This window comes from Sinocyclocheilus anshuiensis, unplaced genomic scaffold (assembly GCF_001515605.1).
Source record: "Sinocyclocheilus anshuiensis isolate Anshui unplaced genomic scaffold, SAMN03320099.WGS_v1.1 scaffold1081, whole genome shotgun sequence".
Classification (NCBI taxonomy): domain Eukaryota; kingdom Metazoa; phylum Chordata; class Actinopteri; order Cypriniformes; family Cyprinidae; genus Sinocyclocheilus; species Sinocyclocheilus anshuiensis.
In genome coordinates this window covers 834,557-851,121 of record NW_015555831.1, presented here as the reverse complement: position 1 = coordinate 851,121, position 16,565 = coordinate 834,557, and the positions used below count along the sequence as shown (strand labels likewise).

The following is a 16,565-nucleotide window of genomic DNA, read 5'->3' as shown; positions in this document are numbered from 1 at the left end:
TTACATGTACTTACTATTATAATAACAATTAATTATGCATAATTACATGCAAGTAACCTAACCATATAGTAAGTACATGTAGTTAATTAATATTACTCAGTACTTAAATGAAAATGAATTATTTTACACTTAAAATAAAGTGTAACCTATAAATGAAATAAAAGGCCACTTAAGTGACTTAAAGAAAGTTTCTTAACACACTTAAGTGCATTTAAAAAGTCCACTTGTAGAAGTGTCACATTAAAGGTTTTGGGAGTCATGTTAGATGACATTTTACCACCTGATCTTAACTTTTCTTGTTACAAAAAGGACAAATCGTCTAATATTTTGAGATTTATTGATGTTCCTTTGGGAAAGTGTGCTTAATTAGTACTGAATGTAGTGTACTTCAAATCTTAAAAGAATCATTTTAAAACACTGTACTTGCAGATAATACAATATTAATTAAATAAAAGGCCACTTAAGTGAGTTTAACACACTTAAAAAGTCCACTTGTAGAAACGTCACATTAAAAGTTTTACATTTTAAATGATTGTTTTAATAATCTTTTTGTCATGTTTTAAAGTACACTTAAGTTCGATGTGTTGACTAACATACTAAAGCATATGTAAAGCACTTGATTATAATTTTAACTATTTTGTTTAATATTACATTAAAGTTAATACATTTTAAATGGGTAATACTTTATTTTTAGGTGTCCTTGTTACACATGTTACATGTACTTACTATTATAATAACAATTAATTATGCATAATTACATGCAAGCAACCCTAAGACAAACCCAAATCCTAACCCTAAGCTAACTATATAGTAAGTACATGTAGTTAATTAATATTACTCAGTACTTAAATGAAAATGAATTATTTTACACTTAAAATAAAGTGTAACCTATAAATGAAATAAAAGGCCACTTAAGTGACTTAAAGAGTTTCTTAACACTTAAGTGCATTTAAAAAGGTCACGTGTAGAAGTGTCACTTTAAAAGTTTTACATTTTAAATTAATGTTTTAATAATGTTTTATCATGTTTTAAAACACACTTATTCTGATGCGTTGACTAACATGCTGAAGCACATGTAAAGCACTTGATTATAATTTTAACTGTGTTTTGTTTAATATTACATTAAAGTTAATACATTTTAAAAGGTACTAAATTGCAACTTCATCATTACAAATGTGTAACTACAAATATATTTAAATACATGACAAACAAGTTTCAATAGAAATGACATTATATTTATGGTTGTCAGTACATTCAGCAGTATAGAAGTAATTATGAAACATAAACATGCATTAAAGTCCTACTTAAGTGGGTGTAAAAAGCACTCTTACGTTCAACTAATTGCATTTAATATAAACAACTAAACAGAAATGAAACGTGCTGTTTTGAATGTCTCTGATTTACCTAATCAGTGCAGACATTAACAGAGCTTGATGGACACACAGTCAAAGTTTCACCTGCTGTAAAAGCACTCGAACGAGCTGCTCGTGTCCTCGGCGAGCCTGCAGGCCCTGCCGCACATAAGAGGACGACACCAGCTTCTCGCTCAGGCTGAAGTTCTGGATGTTCATGTCGCTGCAGGTGTTTTTCTCTGAGTCAGCATGAGTTTCAAATCGATCAACTTCTACATGTACTGTTTACTTCCGGATCGAAACTCCTCCTCTTGATGACGCTTCTATTTCAAAGTAAAAGTCCCTGGTGCAGCCGTGCACCGTTGCTATGCAGTCACGTTAAATAGCAACAACTAGATCAAAAAGTATTTTAAAAGTTGGCTTGAGAAAGCCTAGCCAGAAAGTTTGAAGTAGTTTTAAAAGCTTGAAGTTTGAAGGTTTTCAGTTTGAAACAGTACTAAAAAGTTGTAATTTAGTAGGTTTAAAAGCCAGATAGATAGATAAGCCTAGCCAGAAAGTTTGAAGTAGTTTTAAAAGCTTGAAGTTTGAAGGTTTTCAGTTTGAAACAGTACTAAAAAGTTTTAATTTAGTAGGTTTAAAAGCCAGATAGATAGATAGATAGATAAAGAAACATCAGACAGATTTAGCAAAAAAAAACAAAAAAACAGCTAAAACCAGCTGATTTAACAAAAAATCAGCTTAAAACCAGCTGATTTAGCAAAAACCAATTGAAATCCAGCTAAAACCAGCTGAATTAGTTAAAAAGGCTATTAAAAAAAACTGCTAAAACCAGTTGATTTGGCAAAAAACTATTGGAATCCAGCTAAAACCAGCTGATTCAGTTAATAAAACAGCCTATTCAGTTAATAAAAACAGCTAAAACAGTTTGATTTGGAAAAAAACAATTGAAATCCAGCTAAAACCAGCCTATTCAGTTAATAAAAACAGCTAAAACCAGTTGATTTGGCAAAAAAAACAATTGGAAACCAGCTAAAACCAGCTGATTCAGTTAATAAAAACTGCTAAAACCAGTTGATTTGGCAAAAACCAATTGGAAACCAGCTAAAACCAGCCGATTTGGCAAAAAACAATTGGAAACCAGCTAAAACCAGCCGATTTACTATATTGGTAGAAAATTGCAAAGAAAAAGAAAATATGTTCCATTCCAGTGCATTAAACATTACATCAATATTTCCCAAACTGAGGTTTGTGAATGAACTGCAGGGGGTTTGTGAGTTTAATGAAAAGCTAATAATTAATTAAATCATAAAAAATGTTATCAAAATTAATGTTAATTGTTAATTGTTAATGTTAACGTTATAAAATCATTTTAAAATAATATCAGTCAAAATAAAACACTTACTAAAAAATTTTTAATATTTTATTTGTTTAACTGCATGTAATGTTACCATTAACGCCAGAAAACCGTGAACATGCAAATGTGTTACTTAATTATTAACTTATTGCCTTAAAATCTCAGGGGTGCAAATACATTGTGCGAAAGAGGTTTGTGAATCCCTGCATTACATGTAAATGAGAAATAGTGTGAATTTGTGCATTTTAATGTGTTTGAAAGACAGAAGCCTTCCAAAGACGTAATAATACATGGTTAAATAAAAAGTGATAATTAATGTGTTTATCAGTAGTTGATGCAATGTTGAAATGCTTCTTAAAATTGAAATGTTTTTTTGTAAATCCAGTGCTCAAATGCTGTGGCCTCTTAATTTTGTGTGTAATTATATCCACTTGACTAATGACTGATCTTTGAGTGAATGTCCACAAAACTGAAGACTTTCTGAGTGTATATAAGCAGTAAGCTATTTTAAAATTAAAAAAAAAAACTTTTTTTGAAAAGGAACATTTAAAAGATGAAAACAAGGAATTATATATTCATAATTTATTGCCATTGTGTGAATAATATGTACTCAATAAAAAAGTAACCTTAGTCTGATTACGAGTATTTTAAAATGTAATTTAATCTAATTACAAGTGCTTAATTTTTGGAATCTGATTACGTAATCCAGATTACATGCAATCAGTTACTACCCAGCTCTGAGTACAGATGCATAAGAAATAAAGACTGGAATGAAACAAGCACAGGCTTTTTCAAGTGATTAGACACAATGTGTGAAAGCATAGGCACTTTCATATTTTCATCTGATATCCGACAGCTGTTAAAGGGATTTATCTGATGCAACATCTGTTTTAAACTACATGTTCGTCAGTATTTCAGTCTGAAGTTAATGCATAACCATTACATGACTCTTCTGAAAGAAAATTATTCAGCAATGAAACGGAATCATTGGTACATTTTAAAAAATAAAAAAGAATCAACGTTTATGCTGTTATAACTAACAAAAAACAACAACAACGCAATGCACGAGCGGATAACCTGTTAAGAACTTGTGTCGAGGTGTAGTTAAAGCACAGTGATTAATAAGGTGAATAACAGAGAAGAATAAACGTGCAATGCTTTCTAATTTCCCCTTCAACCCCACTGAGCCTCCACCAAACTCATACAGTCCATTACACAATGTAATATTGTAGCACTGTAACGTTATGCGTCATATTTCAAACATAACCGTAACTAAGCAACACATTAGTTGGTTCTTAAAAGAGAGACAAAAACACTGATGGGACAAAACAAGCATCCAGATGGTGGATGCGTTTCGAGGGGATCGTCCTGAAGACGGTGTCAGTTTTGGGACATCTTGCGGATCATGTAGTTGAGGATGCCGCCGTGATGGAAGTACGTGAGCTCCACGTCCGTGTCGAACCTCATCTTGGCCTGAAACGTCTTCCCTGTGTCCAGCTGCAGAGAGGAATAAAACAACACATTTCATCAAATGGAACACGCAGAAGAAAGTATTTAAGTTAGTGTTATTTCAGTATTATTTCTATAGCATAGGAAATTGAACTTGAAGCCTTAATTTCTGTTGAAAATTGTATGTCATGTATTTAAATAGATTTGTAATTACACATTTGTAAGTTATATTACCTTTAAATGTAATATAAATAATACAAATATTTAAGTCAGTGTTATTTTAGTATTATTTATATTGTATAGTATTTTATGCATATTTTGAATTAGCTTTTTTTTTTTAGATTAAGTCTTAGTCATTTAATTTTTTTTAATAATTCCCTATAGTTTTAATTTATTTTTATTTCAATTTTAGTAACTTTAGTACTTTATTTATTTTTTTTAAATGTGATAGACAAAGACACTTGAACCTCGTTGCTACAAAATGTTATTTTATTTATTTATTTATTTTTAATGTCAGTAAGTTGCCAATGCAACATTTCTAAATTTCTCATTTTAAGTTTTTAAGCAGAAGTTTTCATCTAATATTTATATTTGATTTCAGATACATTTTAATAAATAAAACTTTTTTTTTTTTTTTTTTTACATGGTTTTAATTTTAGTTAAAAATACAAATTATTTAAGAAATTGGGTCTTTATCAGGCCTGGGTCTCAGGGAAAAGCAAAGTAAAATAAAATAATAAAATAAAAAATAAATTCAATTCGGTTAATAAAATAAAATAAAATACCACATGTCCCATTGATTGCACAGAAGATAACATCTACTGTTATACATGTTACATATTCTATTTTTTATTATGAGTGTACGTCCATAATTCACTGTTGGTTCAGAAAAAACATTTACTACACTATATCACATGAATGTAATATGCATGTGATAGATAAAGATCCTTGAACCTTGTTGCTACAAAATAAAGCAATAACCCCCTGTGAAGCCGTGGTTTACAGTGAATTTATAACGGCTAAGGGGCGTTGTTAGGTACGACGTGAAGCGGAGTTAGCCGTTATAAATTCACTGTAAACCACGGCTTCACGGGGCTTATTGCTTTTATAAAACGGTTATTCCATATACGTAGTAAGGTTTCACAAAATAAAACAGAGCAAATAAAGTGTAACGATATAAATAAAAACAGTATTCTTCCGGCTAACAATGTAGTTCCTCAGAAACAGTTGTGGTTCCAACAAAGTGGTTGCAGAGCAACACACAAAGTAAACAAAGGTGTGTGTTTGTAGAGTAATTTACAACAGCTTAGAACACGGCTCAGCCAATCAGAATCAAGGACCGGAACTCTCCGTTTTATAAACGGCCGATTTAAGGCTCAGTTTGAGGTGAAATCATGCATGCACCTTGATGTCGACGGTCATTCTGGGTGTGATCTGCGGAGGAATGATCACAGTGTATCTCTCGCGGCCGGTGAGCCCCAGGCTTTCAGCGCTGTCACCCGGCAGATACTCCAGAGGGATGATGCCCATCCCAACCAGATTACTACGATGAATCCGCTCGTAACTCTCCGCTAGAACAGCTTTGATGCCCTGAGACAGAAAACCAAAATCAGCAGCACTGAGAGGAATGCATCGTTTTCTGTCAGATCCAGAAACTGGCTGTTTGCGAAAGTGTAAAGAAGAAGTGCACTTTAGCATACTTGTAAAAAGAGTACTTATTACGGAAATAACATCTTTTTAAAAGAATACACCTTAAGTGTGAACTTAATGCAATATTTTCGGACACTCAAATGTATGTCAACTGCAATTAAGTGAAAATGTGTAAATTTGTATTAAATGCAATTAGCTGAACCTCAAAGTGTTATCACCCAATTAAGTAGGACTTCAGTGCATCTTCATACTGCATGTAATTCTATAATTACTCTTATTGTCTTCGAAATCTCGTTAAAGTACTGCTGAATGCACTGACAAGCATTTATAATAAACTAAAATATATTTTAATGTCATTTTTATTGAAATGTGTATGTCATGTATTTAAATATAGTTGTAATTACACGTTTGAAGTTGCAATTTGTAGTTGCAATTACATTTAAAATGCATTAAATTTAATATTAAACAACACACTATAAAGTTATAATTAAGTAATCTGCATGTGCTTTATTATGTTAGTAACACATAAAAATAGTTATACTTTAAAACACAACAAAGATTATTAAAACATAGTGATTAAGCATACTTTACAGTAAAATTGAATTTGACGTGTTCAGAAATATAAGAAAGTGAATATAAGAAGTGTCTCTCTTTAAGTCACTTAAGTAGCCTTTTATTTCATTAAAGTTATTTACAGTATGAGTGTTTACTATTGTCACTATACTATAATTAATTTTCCTAACACAATCTGTATTGTTAAAAGCGCTATATAAAAATAAATAAATACCGAAGTACACTACGTGCACATTTAATACACTTAAGCACACTTCTTTTTCCACAAGGGACATCACATGCAGACAGGTTTGAAAGAGGCTAGGATTGCCACGAATTAAACTATGTGGACGCAATATGTACTGAAAGCTTGTTTTTCTCCCATACATGTAGCTTCCAGACCCCTGAGACAGAAAACCAAAATCAGCAGCACTGAGAGGAACGCATCGTTTTCTGTCAGATCCAGAAACTGGCTGTTTGCGAAAGTGTAAAGAAGAAGTGCACTTTAGCATACTTGTAAAAAGAGTACTTATTACGGAAATAACATCTTTTTAAAAGAATACACCTTAAGTGTGAACTTAATGCAATATTTTCGGACACTCAAATGTATGTCAACTGCAATTAAGTGAAAATGTGTAAATTTGTATTAAATGCAATTAGCTGAACCTCAAAGTGTTATCACCCAATTAAGTAGGACTTCAGTGCATCTTCATACTGCATGTAATTCTATAATTACTCTTATTGTCTTCGAAATCTCGTTAAAGTACTGCTGAATGCACTGACAAGCATTTATAATAAACTAAAATATATTTTAATGTCATTTTTATTGAAATGTGTATGTCATGTATTTAAATATAGTTGTAATTACACGTTTGAAGTTGCAATTTGTAGTTGCAATTACATTTAAAATGCATTAAATTTAATATTAAACAACACACTATAAAGTTATAATTAAGTAATCTGCATGTGCTTTATTATGTTAGTAACACATAAAAATAGTTATACTTTAAAACACAACAAAGATTATTAAAACATAGTGATTAAGCATACTTTACAGTAAAATTGAATTTGACGTGTTCAGAAATATAAGAAAGTGAATATAAGAAGTGTCTCTCTTTAAGTCACTTAAGTAGCCTTTTATTTCATTAAAGTTATTTACAGTATGAGTGTTTACTATTGTCACTATACTATAATTAATTTTCCTAACACAATCTGTATTGTTAAAAGCGCTATATAAAAATAAATAAATACCGAAGTACACTACGTGCACATTTAATACACTTAAGCACACTTCTTTTTCCACAAGGGACATCACATGCAGACAGGTTTGAAAGAGGCTAGGATTGCCACGAATTAAACTATGTGGACGCAATATGTACTGAAAGCTTGTTTTTCTCCCATACATGTAGCTTCCAGACAGAAATGGATCATCTTGTCCAAGAAAACGACGATCTATTTCTCTACCTGTATGTCGATTTTTCAACCTGAGCAACTCATTTATGCATAAATGTCTCAGTATATGATTTTGTAGAAATATTAGATGATGTATAAAGTCTCACCAGCAGGAAAGGCCCTTTAGCCGCCCAATCTCTAGAGCTTCCTGATCCATACTCTTTGCCCGCCAGAATCAAGAGAGGATGACCAGCCTGCTGGTATTTCTCTGCAGCATCAAACACATCCATCTGCCAAAAAAAACAAAAACAGACAAACACACACACACAAAATAAATTAAAAAAGTTAAATATTGCAATGGATACACACACACACACACACACACAGTAGGGTTGCCAACTCCAGAAAAGGAAAATAAGGGACAATCGTGGCTCATTATAAGGCACAGAATAAGGGACACTTAAAATATTTGTACTGTACCACATAGTGAATGTCATTTCAGTGTCTGCAGTAAAGTAGGTGAATAAAAGGTGTAAAAAAAAAAAGGTTCTCAGACATAACCTATGTATGTACATTTTAATTCTAAAAAGAATTGTAATGTCATACAGATGGCATAGAATCTGAAAGCAGAACAACTGAATGTCTATAAAACGTCAGTCAATAAAGCATTTTTTAAACTACTTGAACTAAAATGTTGTTGCAACCATGTACTGTATGAATGAATGAAAATGCATATTTTCAATTAAAGACAACTTAGAGAACTAGTATCGGCTGTTTTTGATTCTTTATTGGTCATTTTGTGTTTTAAAAATGAGGTCCAAGGTAAAGAATACGCCTTTAGTTGTTTAAACGTGAAATGTTTTTCTCTATTTAACAACATGAACTAAACACGACTTGCCTTTATGATCGCATCTTCTCTCAGAGGCAGATTGCATGCTTTCTTGCATGGCTGGATGTTGGACTCATGAACAATATTCACGTTGTTTGCATTCGCTCAAACTTATTTGCTGAAATCAAAATTCTGCAAGATTCTGCTTGGTCTTAAAACTGATTTGTCCAAAAAGAATGATTCATTCTCAGTTTGGAGTTTGTTATCTGTATGGTGTCGGTGATCAATCTCAAGTGTCGTGATCAGCACTGTTGCTGTTGTATCAGTCAGTGGTTAGATCAGCGTAGCAATCAATAAACGGGACAAGGGAGGTCACGTACGGGACAAATCAATTGGGGACAATATAAGGGACGTCCCGTCTAAAACTGGACAGTTGGCAACCCTAATACATACATATACATACATACATATATATATATATATATACACACACACACACACATAAAAACATACATGTTTTGCATTATATTCTATTATTAAAATAATACAAAATATTACTTATTACTACTATAATAATAATATTAGTTTCACACCGTCTCCTCTGTAGGAAGGTAGATGGTACTTGGTGCTTGCTTGTTTATAAACTTGTTAAAGAGGCGGATGTTGGCAAATGTGCCTCGAGCCATGACTGCGTCATTCCCTCGACGAGAACCATATGAATTGAACTCCCTCGGGGTGAGTCTAGGAATAGAAACAATATTACATTACACATTGTAAGTCGCATCTCATTTTAAAGACCATATAGACTTAGAGATCACACAGAGATAGGTGTGTAACAGCTTGAATTGGAAGTGAAACTGAAGTGTAGCCAAGTACGGTGTACCATTCTCGGAATTTGTGCATTTAACCCATCCAAGTGCACACACACAGCAGTGAGTAGTGAACACACACACACACACAGAGAGACACACCGGTACAGAGACTCGAACCCACGACTTTTGGGTTACAAGTCCGACTCTCTAACCATTAGGCCACGAATGCCCCCTTAAATTGCTGAATACACTTAAGCGAATCAACGTCTCACCCGCGGCTGGTCAGGTATCGTGCGGCAGCACTGTTACGTGCAATGTTTCCAGCAGGCGAGATGTGGTCCGTGGTCACAGAATCTCCCAAATTGAGCAGCACGTACGCGTCTGTTATGGAGTTTGGTGTCTGCAGCTCCTGGGTCTAAAGATGTAACAGCAAAGGAACTTGTGTTTACAGTTTTTGCCAAACTTTGTGAAAAAGAAGTGTGCTTAACAGTATTGAATGTGCACTTGTAGTGTACTTCAAATCTTAAAAGTGTATTTTTTTAAATCTGTACTTGCTTATAACATAATATTAATAAAATAAAAGGCCACTTAAGTGACTTAAAGAGAGACGCTTTCATGACCGTTTCTTAACACACTTAAGTACACTTTTAAAAAGTGACTTTTGTAATAATATCAAATGTAATTTTACTGTAAAGTACACTTAATCATTATGTTTTAATAATCTTTGTTGCGTTTTAAAGAAGTATAATTATTTTGATGTGTTACTAACGTAATTACGCACATGCAAAGTACTTGATTATAACTGTATAGTGTGTTGTTTAGTATTACATTTAATATATTTTAAATGTACTCAACTGCAAACACAAATATTTAATCACAAATATATGACATACAAGTTTCAATAGAAATGACATTAAAGTACATTTTATTTTACCATAAATGCTTGTCAGTACTTTTACCATATTTCAAAGACAATAGAAGGAATTTTGAAATTACACATAAAAGATATACTTAAGTCGTTTTTTAAAAAGCACTTTAAAGTTCAGCTCATTGCATATAATATACGTTACCTATAATACACTTCCTTGCATTTAACATTCATTTAAGTGTTTGAAAACATTACATTCATTTCACACTTAAGTATATTCTTTTAAAGTGTACTATTTCAAACATAAGTACTCTTTTTAAAGTATGCTAAAATCTACAAATTGTGACCATGGATCACAAAACCAGTCATAAGGGTCAATTATTTGAAATTGAGATTTATACATCATCTGAAAGCTGAATAAATATGCTTTCCATTGATGTATGGTTTGTTATGATAGGATATTAATATTTGGCCGAGATACAACTATTTGAAAATCTGGAATCTGAGGATGCAAAAAAATCTAAATATTGAAAAAAATCGCCTTTAAAGTTGTCCAAATTAAGTTCTTAGCAATGCATATTACTAATCAAAAATTAAGTTTTGATATATTTACGGTAGGAAATTTACAAAATATCTTCAGGAAACACGATCTTTACTTAATGTCCTAATGATTTTTGGCATAAAAGAAAAATCGATAATTTTGACCCATACAATGTTTTTTTGGCTATTGCTACAAATATCCCCCAGCGACTTAAGACTTTTTTTTTAAGGGTATAGTTATAATAATGGAAAAAAGAGACAATGGTATACATTACCAGTCCATCAAAGAAAGGAGGGGATTTAATGTAAGTAGAACTGGGATCCCAGGTATACAGCTCGTCAGAAGGAGCTTTCAGGGAGTTCCAGCGTTCATTCACTTTCTAAATATGAAAACAGACAAACGCTACTTAAAACACGGTTTAAATATTAAGAACTAAATGCGTTTACTGCAGAATGATGCTTTTTGGTATCTGGACATTGTTTTGATTTATAGAAGAGTAGTTTATAAGTCAGCAGTACCTCAACTTTCTCATAGACCTCCTTAAACATGGCAGGAATGACAAACTGTCTCTCCACCGCCTGGATCTCCTCCCGCGTGGGCCAGATGTCCCTCAGGAAAACCTCTTTTCCCTGAGAGTTCACGGCTGGATGAAAACAGGCCAAGAAACATGGGCAGTATTCATGTTTTTAAAGGGAGAACAACCATCGGCATGTAAAATAATGAGATTTAATGCCTGGTAAATATTACTCACCTAAAGGCTCTTTTTCAAAATCTATTCTCATTGTGCCTGCTATAGCATAAGCAATGACCAGAGGAGGAGAGGCCAGGTAATTGGCTCGTGTGTTGGGATGGACGCGACCCTCGAAGTTTCTGTTTCCAGACAGGACACCCGCAGCCACCAAATCACCCTGAGACATCATTAAAGAAAGAGATCATTAAAACTGTTCTAAATTTATATAAATAATATATTATCCAAAAACATTATAAAATGGAGAGTAAAAGCTTGTTTACCCGAGTAATCGCCTCTACAACCGGCTCTGGAAGGGGTCCACTGTTTCCAATGCAGGTCATGCAGCCGTAACCAACAACCTCGAAACTAAAGATGCACAAATAATATACATAAACAAGTGTTGTTATTGTTAACTAAAACTATTATATATATATGTCACTTGTGTCTTTGTTACTTGAAATAAAGCTGAAATAAAATATAAATATAAGATGGAAAACTAAAAAAAAACTTTAACAAAAATCGGAAATGTTGTCTTGGCAACAAACTGAAGTAAAATAAGTGCTAAAATTACTAAAACGAACAATTTTACTAAATTGTACTAAAACATATACTGTATATATAACAAAAAAACTATAAAAACACAGTAAAAACTGTGCTTAAATAAATAAAAAAACACTAACAAAAACAAAACTTAAGACACTAAAACTAACTGAAATAAAAGAAGTTCAAGCTGAAGTACTAAAATGACCAGGTAAAGCTACAAATTAAATAAATATAAATTAAAGCTAAATATAAAAAAATTATATAAAATGGCAAATGCAAACTTAATAAAACTTAAAATAAAATTAAAATGAAAACTCAACATATAAAAATAAAAGCCAATTCAAAATATTAATAAATACTATAATAGTATATGAATAGTACTAAAAGTAACATTGAGACCCTAATGCCAGTCATAATGATTCAGTTAGAGCCTGTTTTATTTCTGTAGCTCCTTTAAATCCACAAGAATTATATTTATGTGAAGGAACACAGACAATGATGAGCTCCTCACCCTAACTGTGAGAGGAAGTCCATGACCCCGCTCTCTTTAAGGTAGTATGTGACCACTCCACTGCCTGGAGACAGACTGGTCTTTATGTACGGCTTGACACGGAGACCAGCCTTTACAGCCCTCTGCGCCAACAGACCTGACAGAAAGAAAGAAATAGCATTACACTACCATAGAAAAAAATACATCTCCAACTGTAAAGTGACAAAATCACATTTTGAGCTTGTTAACATATTTATAATGGGCCTCAAAAATGGGTAACAGGTCTGTTTTGAAAAACTAATGCCATATATTTAGGATTACAAAACAAAGAGGCTCAAGCATAGCTTTTGTTACTCCACACAGTATTTTGGCACAAATGTATCTGTCAGTTGGTAAAAGCTGCCAAATTTGACCGATGCAAAGACAGACAGGTTGCAAAACATGCCCTCATCCTCAAAAACCATAAGCAAAATATTGCAAGGTAAAAGAAAACACAATCTAGACTACATTAAATACGGGTTCACTTGAAACAAGATTAAAAAAAAAAAATGAAAATCATGCTTTGGTAAAATCAATCATGACATAATTATTAAAATAGTTTTAAAAAAAGAAGAAATAATTATAAGACAAAAATGTAAATTATTATAATCTAAGTCATAATTATAAGTTAAAAAGTAGAAACTCACAAAAAGTCATATCTCAATTTTGTAATAAATATGTAATGTAATGTAATGATTATGACTGCCACAATTTAGAATTTTTGTCATAATCATGACTTTTTATCATATGTATTGCTTAAAATGTAACTCGTCATAATATTGATTTTTGATTATGACTGTCACAAATTCAACTTTTTATGTCATAATTGTGACTTTGTATATATTTATAATTTTGGCTTATCATAATTGTTTTATGTCAATTTTGACTTGTGTCAGTTATAACTTTGTCATAATTGCTTATGTCTGTTTTATATTATATTATATTAATATTTTTGACTATACATCGTGGTACTCTCGTGAATGGCGGCAGAGACTGACCCGGAAGAGAAGAAATCGTTGAATAAAGACATTATTTCTGTTTTCTTTGCACACAAAAAGTATTCTCGTAGCTTCATAAAATTACGGTTGAACCCCTGATGTCACATGGACTATTTTAACGACGTCCTTGCTACCTTTCTGGGCCTTGAATGTGGTCGTTGCATTGCTGTCTATGCAGGGTCAAAAAGCTCTCGGATTTCATCAAAAATATCTTCATTTGTGTTCTGGAGATGAACGAAGGGGTTTGGAACGTCATGAAGGTGGGTAATTAATGACAGAATTTTCTTTTTTGGGTGAACTATCCCTTTAAATGTACAGGTCAAATAAGAATGACATGGAGAAAGAGTCATATGGACTACTTCTGTGGTGTTTTTGGAGCCCCGTTTCCATACACTTTTAAAACATGGAAAAGAGCCATCTGTTAACCATCAATTTTTACAGGAATAAACATGTTCTTCAAGTGACATGAGGGTGAGTAGATGAATTAAATTCGATGGCATCCCTGTGGACAGACATGTACCTGCTCCCAGCATGACTGAGGGGTTACTGGTGTTAGTACAGCTGGTAATAGCTGCGATGACCACGGATCCGTGAGACAGTGAATACTCCGCTCCGTTAAACTGGAAGGGCACTCGAACATCATGGCGCTCAGGAGCCACCTGGAATCCTTTGAAGCCTTGCTGTAGACAGACACAGACAGACAGTGATGGATGACACAGGTGAGCAGGAATATGTCTCTAGACAAGAATGGTTGCTTCAGCACTGCCTTAAAGAACCCATTCAAAATCTAAATTTGACTATTTGTACATTTTATGACACTACTGTTCATGTATATTAGCTTTGAGGCCATCTTTAATTTAGTGCACTCTTAAAGTTAACAAAATTAACTTGACCAAACTAAATACACACTTAACATTTTTCAAAAGAAAATATGTGGAGGAATGAGCTTCCAGATATTCCTGTAGTGACATGATAAAAAAAAATAAATTAAAAAAAAACCATGCTTTGGTAACTATTACGTAAAACAAATATTCTTCAAAATGTTAAAAAGTCGAACAAAAATGTATATTTATGTAATAAATATGACTCGCATCATTTTTTACTTTTAATGAAATAATTAGGAGTTACTGTATGTCAATTGTTTTGTCATAATGTGAAGTTTTATGTCAATTTTGACTTTTGTAATAATTTTGACAGTCAAAAGGACTTCAATTGTCAAGTCTAATGACTTTTTTCATATTATTGTTATAATGACTTTCATTGTTATATATTGCTATAATATCAACTTTTATGTCAAAATTGTGACTTTGTCAGCGTTTCTTCATGTTTTTATGTCAGTTTAGATTTTTTTTTATGTAAATAATTATTGCATAAAAATTTTGACCGTCATAAGGACTTTGTGTCATAATTTAAAATTTTGCCAATTATGACTTTTTGTGTCTTAATCTTTTACATGGTCATAATTATGACTATTTCATAATTTTGTTAAAATAACTATCACAATGAATTTTTTGTTCATATTCGTTACTTATTTATCATAATTGTGACTGCCATAATTTCACCGTGTTTTTGTGCCAGTTTCAATTTATGTCAGAATATTTATGCAAATAATTTTGTCACAAGTTTGACTTTTTTCTATTGTTTTTCGACTTTTTATTTCATAATTTTGACTGTCATATGGACTTGTGTGGCATAATTACGACTTCATATCTCATCATTTCAGCTTTTTATCTCTTATGTCATAAATATGTTTTATCAAAGTTTGATTTTCTCTTTCATGAGGAAAAATAATGCTGCATTATCTCTAGATTCAGAGGGAGTGTGTGTCCTGTGTGTTTTCTCAGGTGTTTCTGTGGCATGTACCTTGGCCCCTAAACACGTTTTAAAGTCCTGCTTCATCTCTGATACATCCACTTTGTCCTGTGGCCGCTTGGGACCGCTGCAGCAGGGGACGACCGTACTGAGGTCCAACTCAACAACCTGCATGAGAGAAAGATGAATAACAATCATCCTGAGACACAAGTACAATTTGCAGAAAGAGGTTCAGATTTGTCTGTGAACAGCAGATTTGTGGGAATGTGTTGAATTTAGATTTGCTACCTGAGTGAACTGTGGATCCTCCGCCGTGTTGCTGTAGTCTCTGAACATGCCCACCGCTTTCAGATACTTTTCTATGTAATTCAGCTTCTCTGCGTCCCTCCCTTAAAAACACATATGAATAAAACATATACTGTATAAACAGTGAGAGCTGCCAACTTTCTTGTAGAAAGTAAAGCAATTCCACCTTCCTGACCACAGCAGAATGTAGTTCCTCTTGTGAAAACGAAGGGTGCTTAATTGTATTGTTCTTAAGATCTTTAAAGTATTTTTTAAAAATCTGCAGATCATTTGATATTAATGAAATAAAAGGCCACTTAAGTGACTTAAAGAGAGACATTTTCATGACTATGTTTTTAACGCACTTAAGTACACTTTTAAAAAGTGCACTTTGTCAATGTCAAATGAAGTTTTACTTTAAAGTACCTTTTAAATCACCGTATTAGTGATTTTGTGTTGTGCTATAAAGAAGTACACTTATTTTGATGTGTTGACTAACATACTAAAGCGCGTAAAATACTTGATTATAATTTTAACTGTAGTGTTATTCAATATTGCATTCAAAGTTAATATATTTTAAATGTACTAAATTGCAAAATGTGTAATTACAAATATATTGCACATGTTTCTATAGAAATTACATTAGAGTATATTTTAGCTTACCATAAATGCTTGTCAGCACATATTTCAAAGACAATCGAAGTAATTATGCAATTAAAATAAATATGCACCTAAGTGGGTCAAAAAGCACTCTAAAGTTCAAATAATTGCATTTAATATTAATTTCAACTATAAAACATTAATTTAATCGCAATTTACATGCAAAAAAAAATCTGAAAACATTACATTTAGTTTGCATTTAAGTATAT

At 32.4% G+C, this 16,565-nt stretch overlaps 2 protein-coding genes across 2 annotated transcripts in view; both read right to left on the bottom strand.

Annotated features, from left to right (window-relative positions):
- Nucleotides 1–1,790, bottom strand: part of LOC107675416 (O-phosphoseryl-tRNA(Sec) selenium transferase-like) — a 21,533-nt gene extending 19,743 nt beyond the window's left edge. The window contains exon 1 of the mRNA XM_016469736.1: nt 1,458–1,790. Within this exon, the coding sequence (XP_016325222.1) occupies nt 1,458–1,571 (114 nt within the window). The 5' untranslated portion in view covers nt 1,572–1,790. The remainder of the gene's footprint in view (nt 1–1,457) is intronic.
- A 1,590-nt stretch (nt 1,791–3,380) lies between these two features.
- Nucleotides 3,381–16,565, bottom strand: part of LOC107675411 (cytoplasmic aconitate hydratase-like) — a 32,202-nt gene continuing 19,017 nt past the window's right edge. Inside the window, exons 12-21 of the mRNA XM_016469730.1 lie at nt 12,584–12,719; nt 11,811–11,895; nt 11,551–11,707; nt 11,318–11,442; nt 11,074–11,178; nt 9,663–9,805; nt 9,172–9,319; nt 7,917–8,039; nt 5,560–5,745; nt 3,381–4,203 (exon numbers count right to left, since the gene is read on the bottom strand). Of these exons, the coding sequence (XP_016325216.1) occupies nt 4,087–4,203; nt 5,560–5,745; nt 7,917–8,039; nt 9,172–9,319; nt 9,663–9,805; nt 11,074–11,178; nt 11,318–11,442; nt 11,551–11,707; nt 11,811–11,895; nt 12,584–12,719 (1,325 nt within the window). The 3' untranslated portion in view covers nt 3,381–4,086. The remainder of the gene's footprint in view (nt 4,204–5,559; nt 5,746–7,916; nt 8,040–9,171; nt 9,320–9,662; nt 9,806–11,073; nt 11,179–11,317; nt 11,443–11,550; nt 11,708–11,810; nt 11,896–12,583; nt 12,720–16,565) is intronic.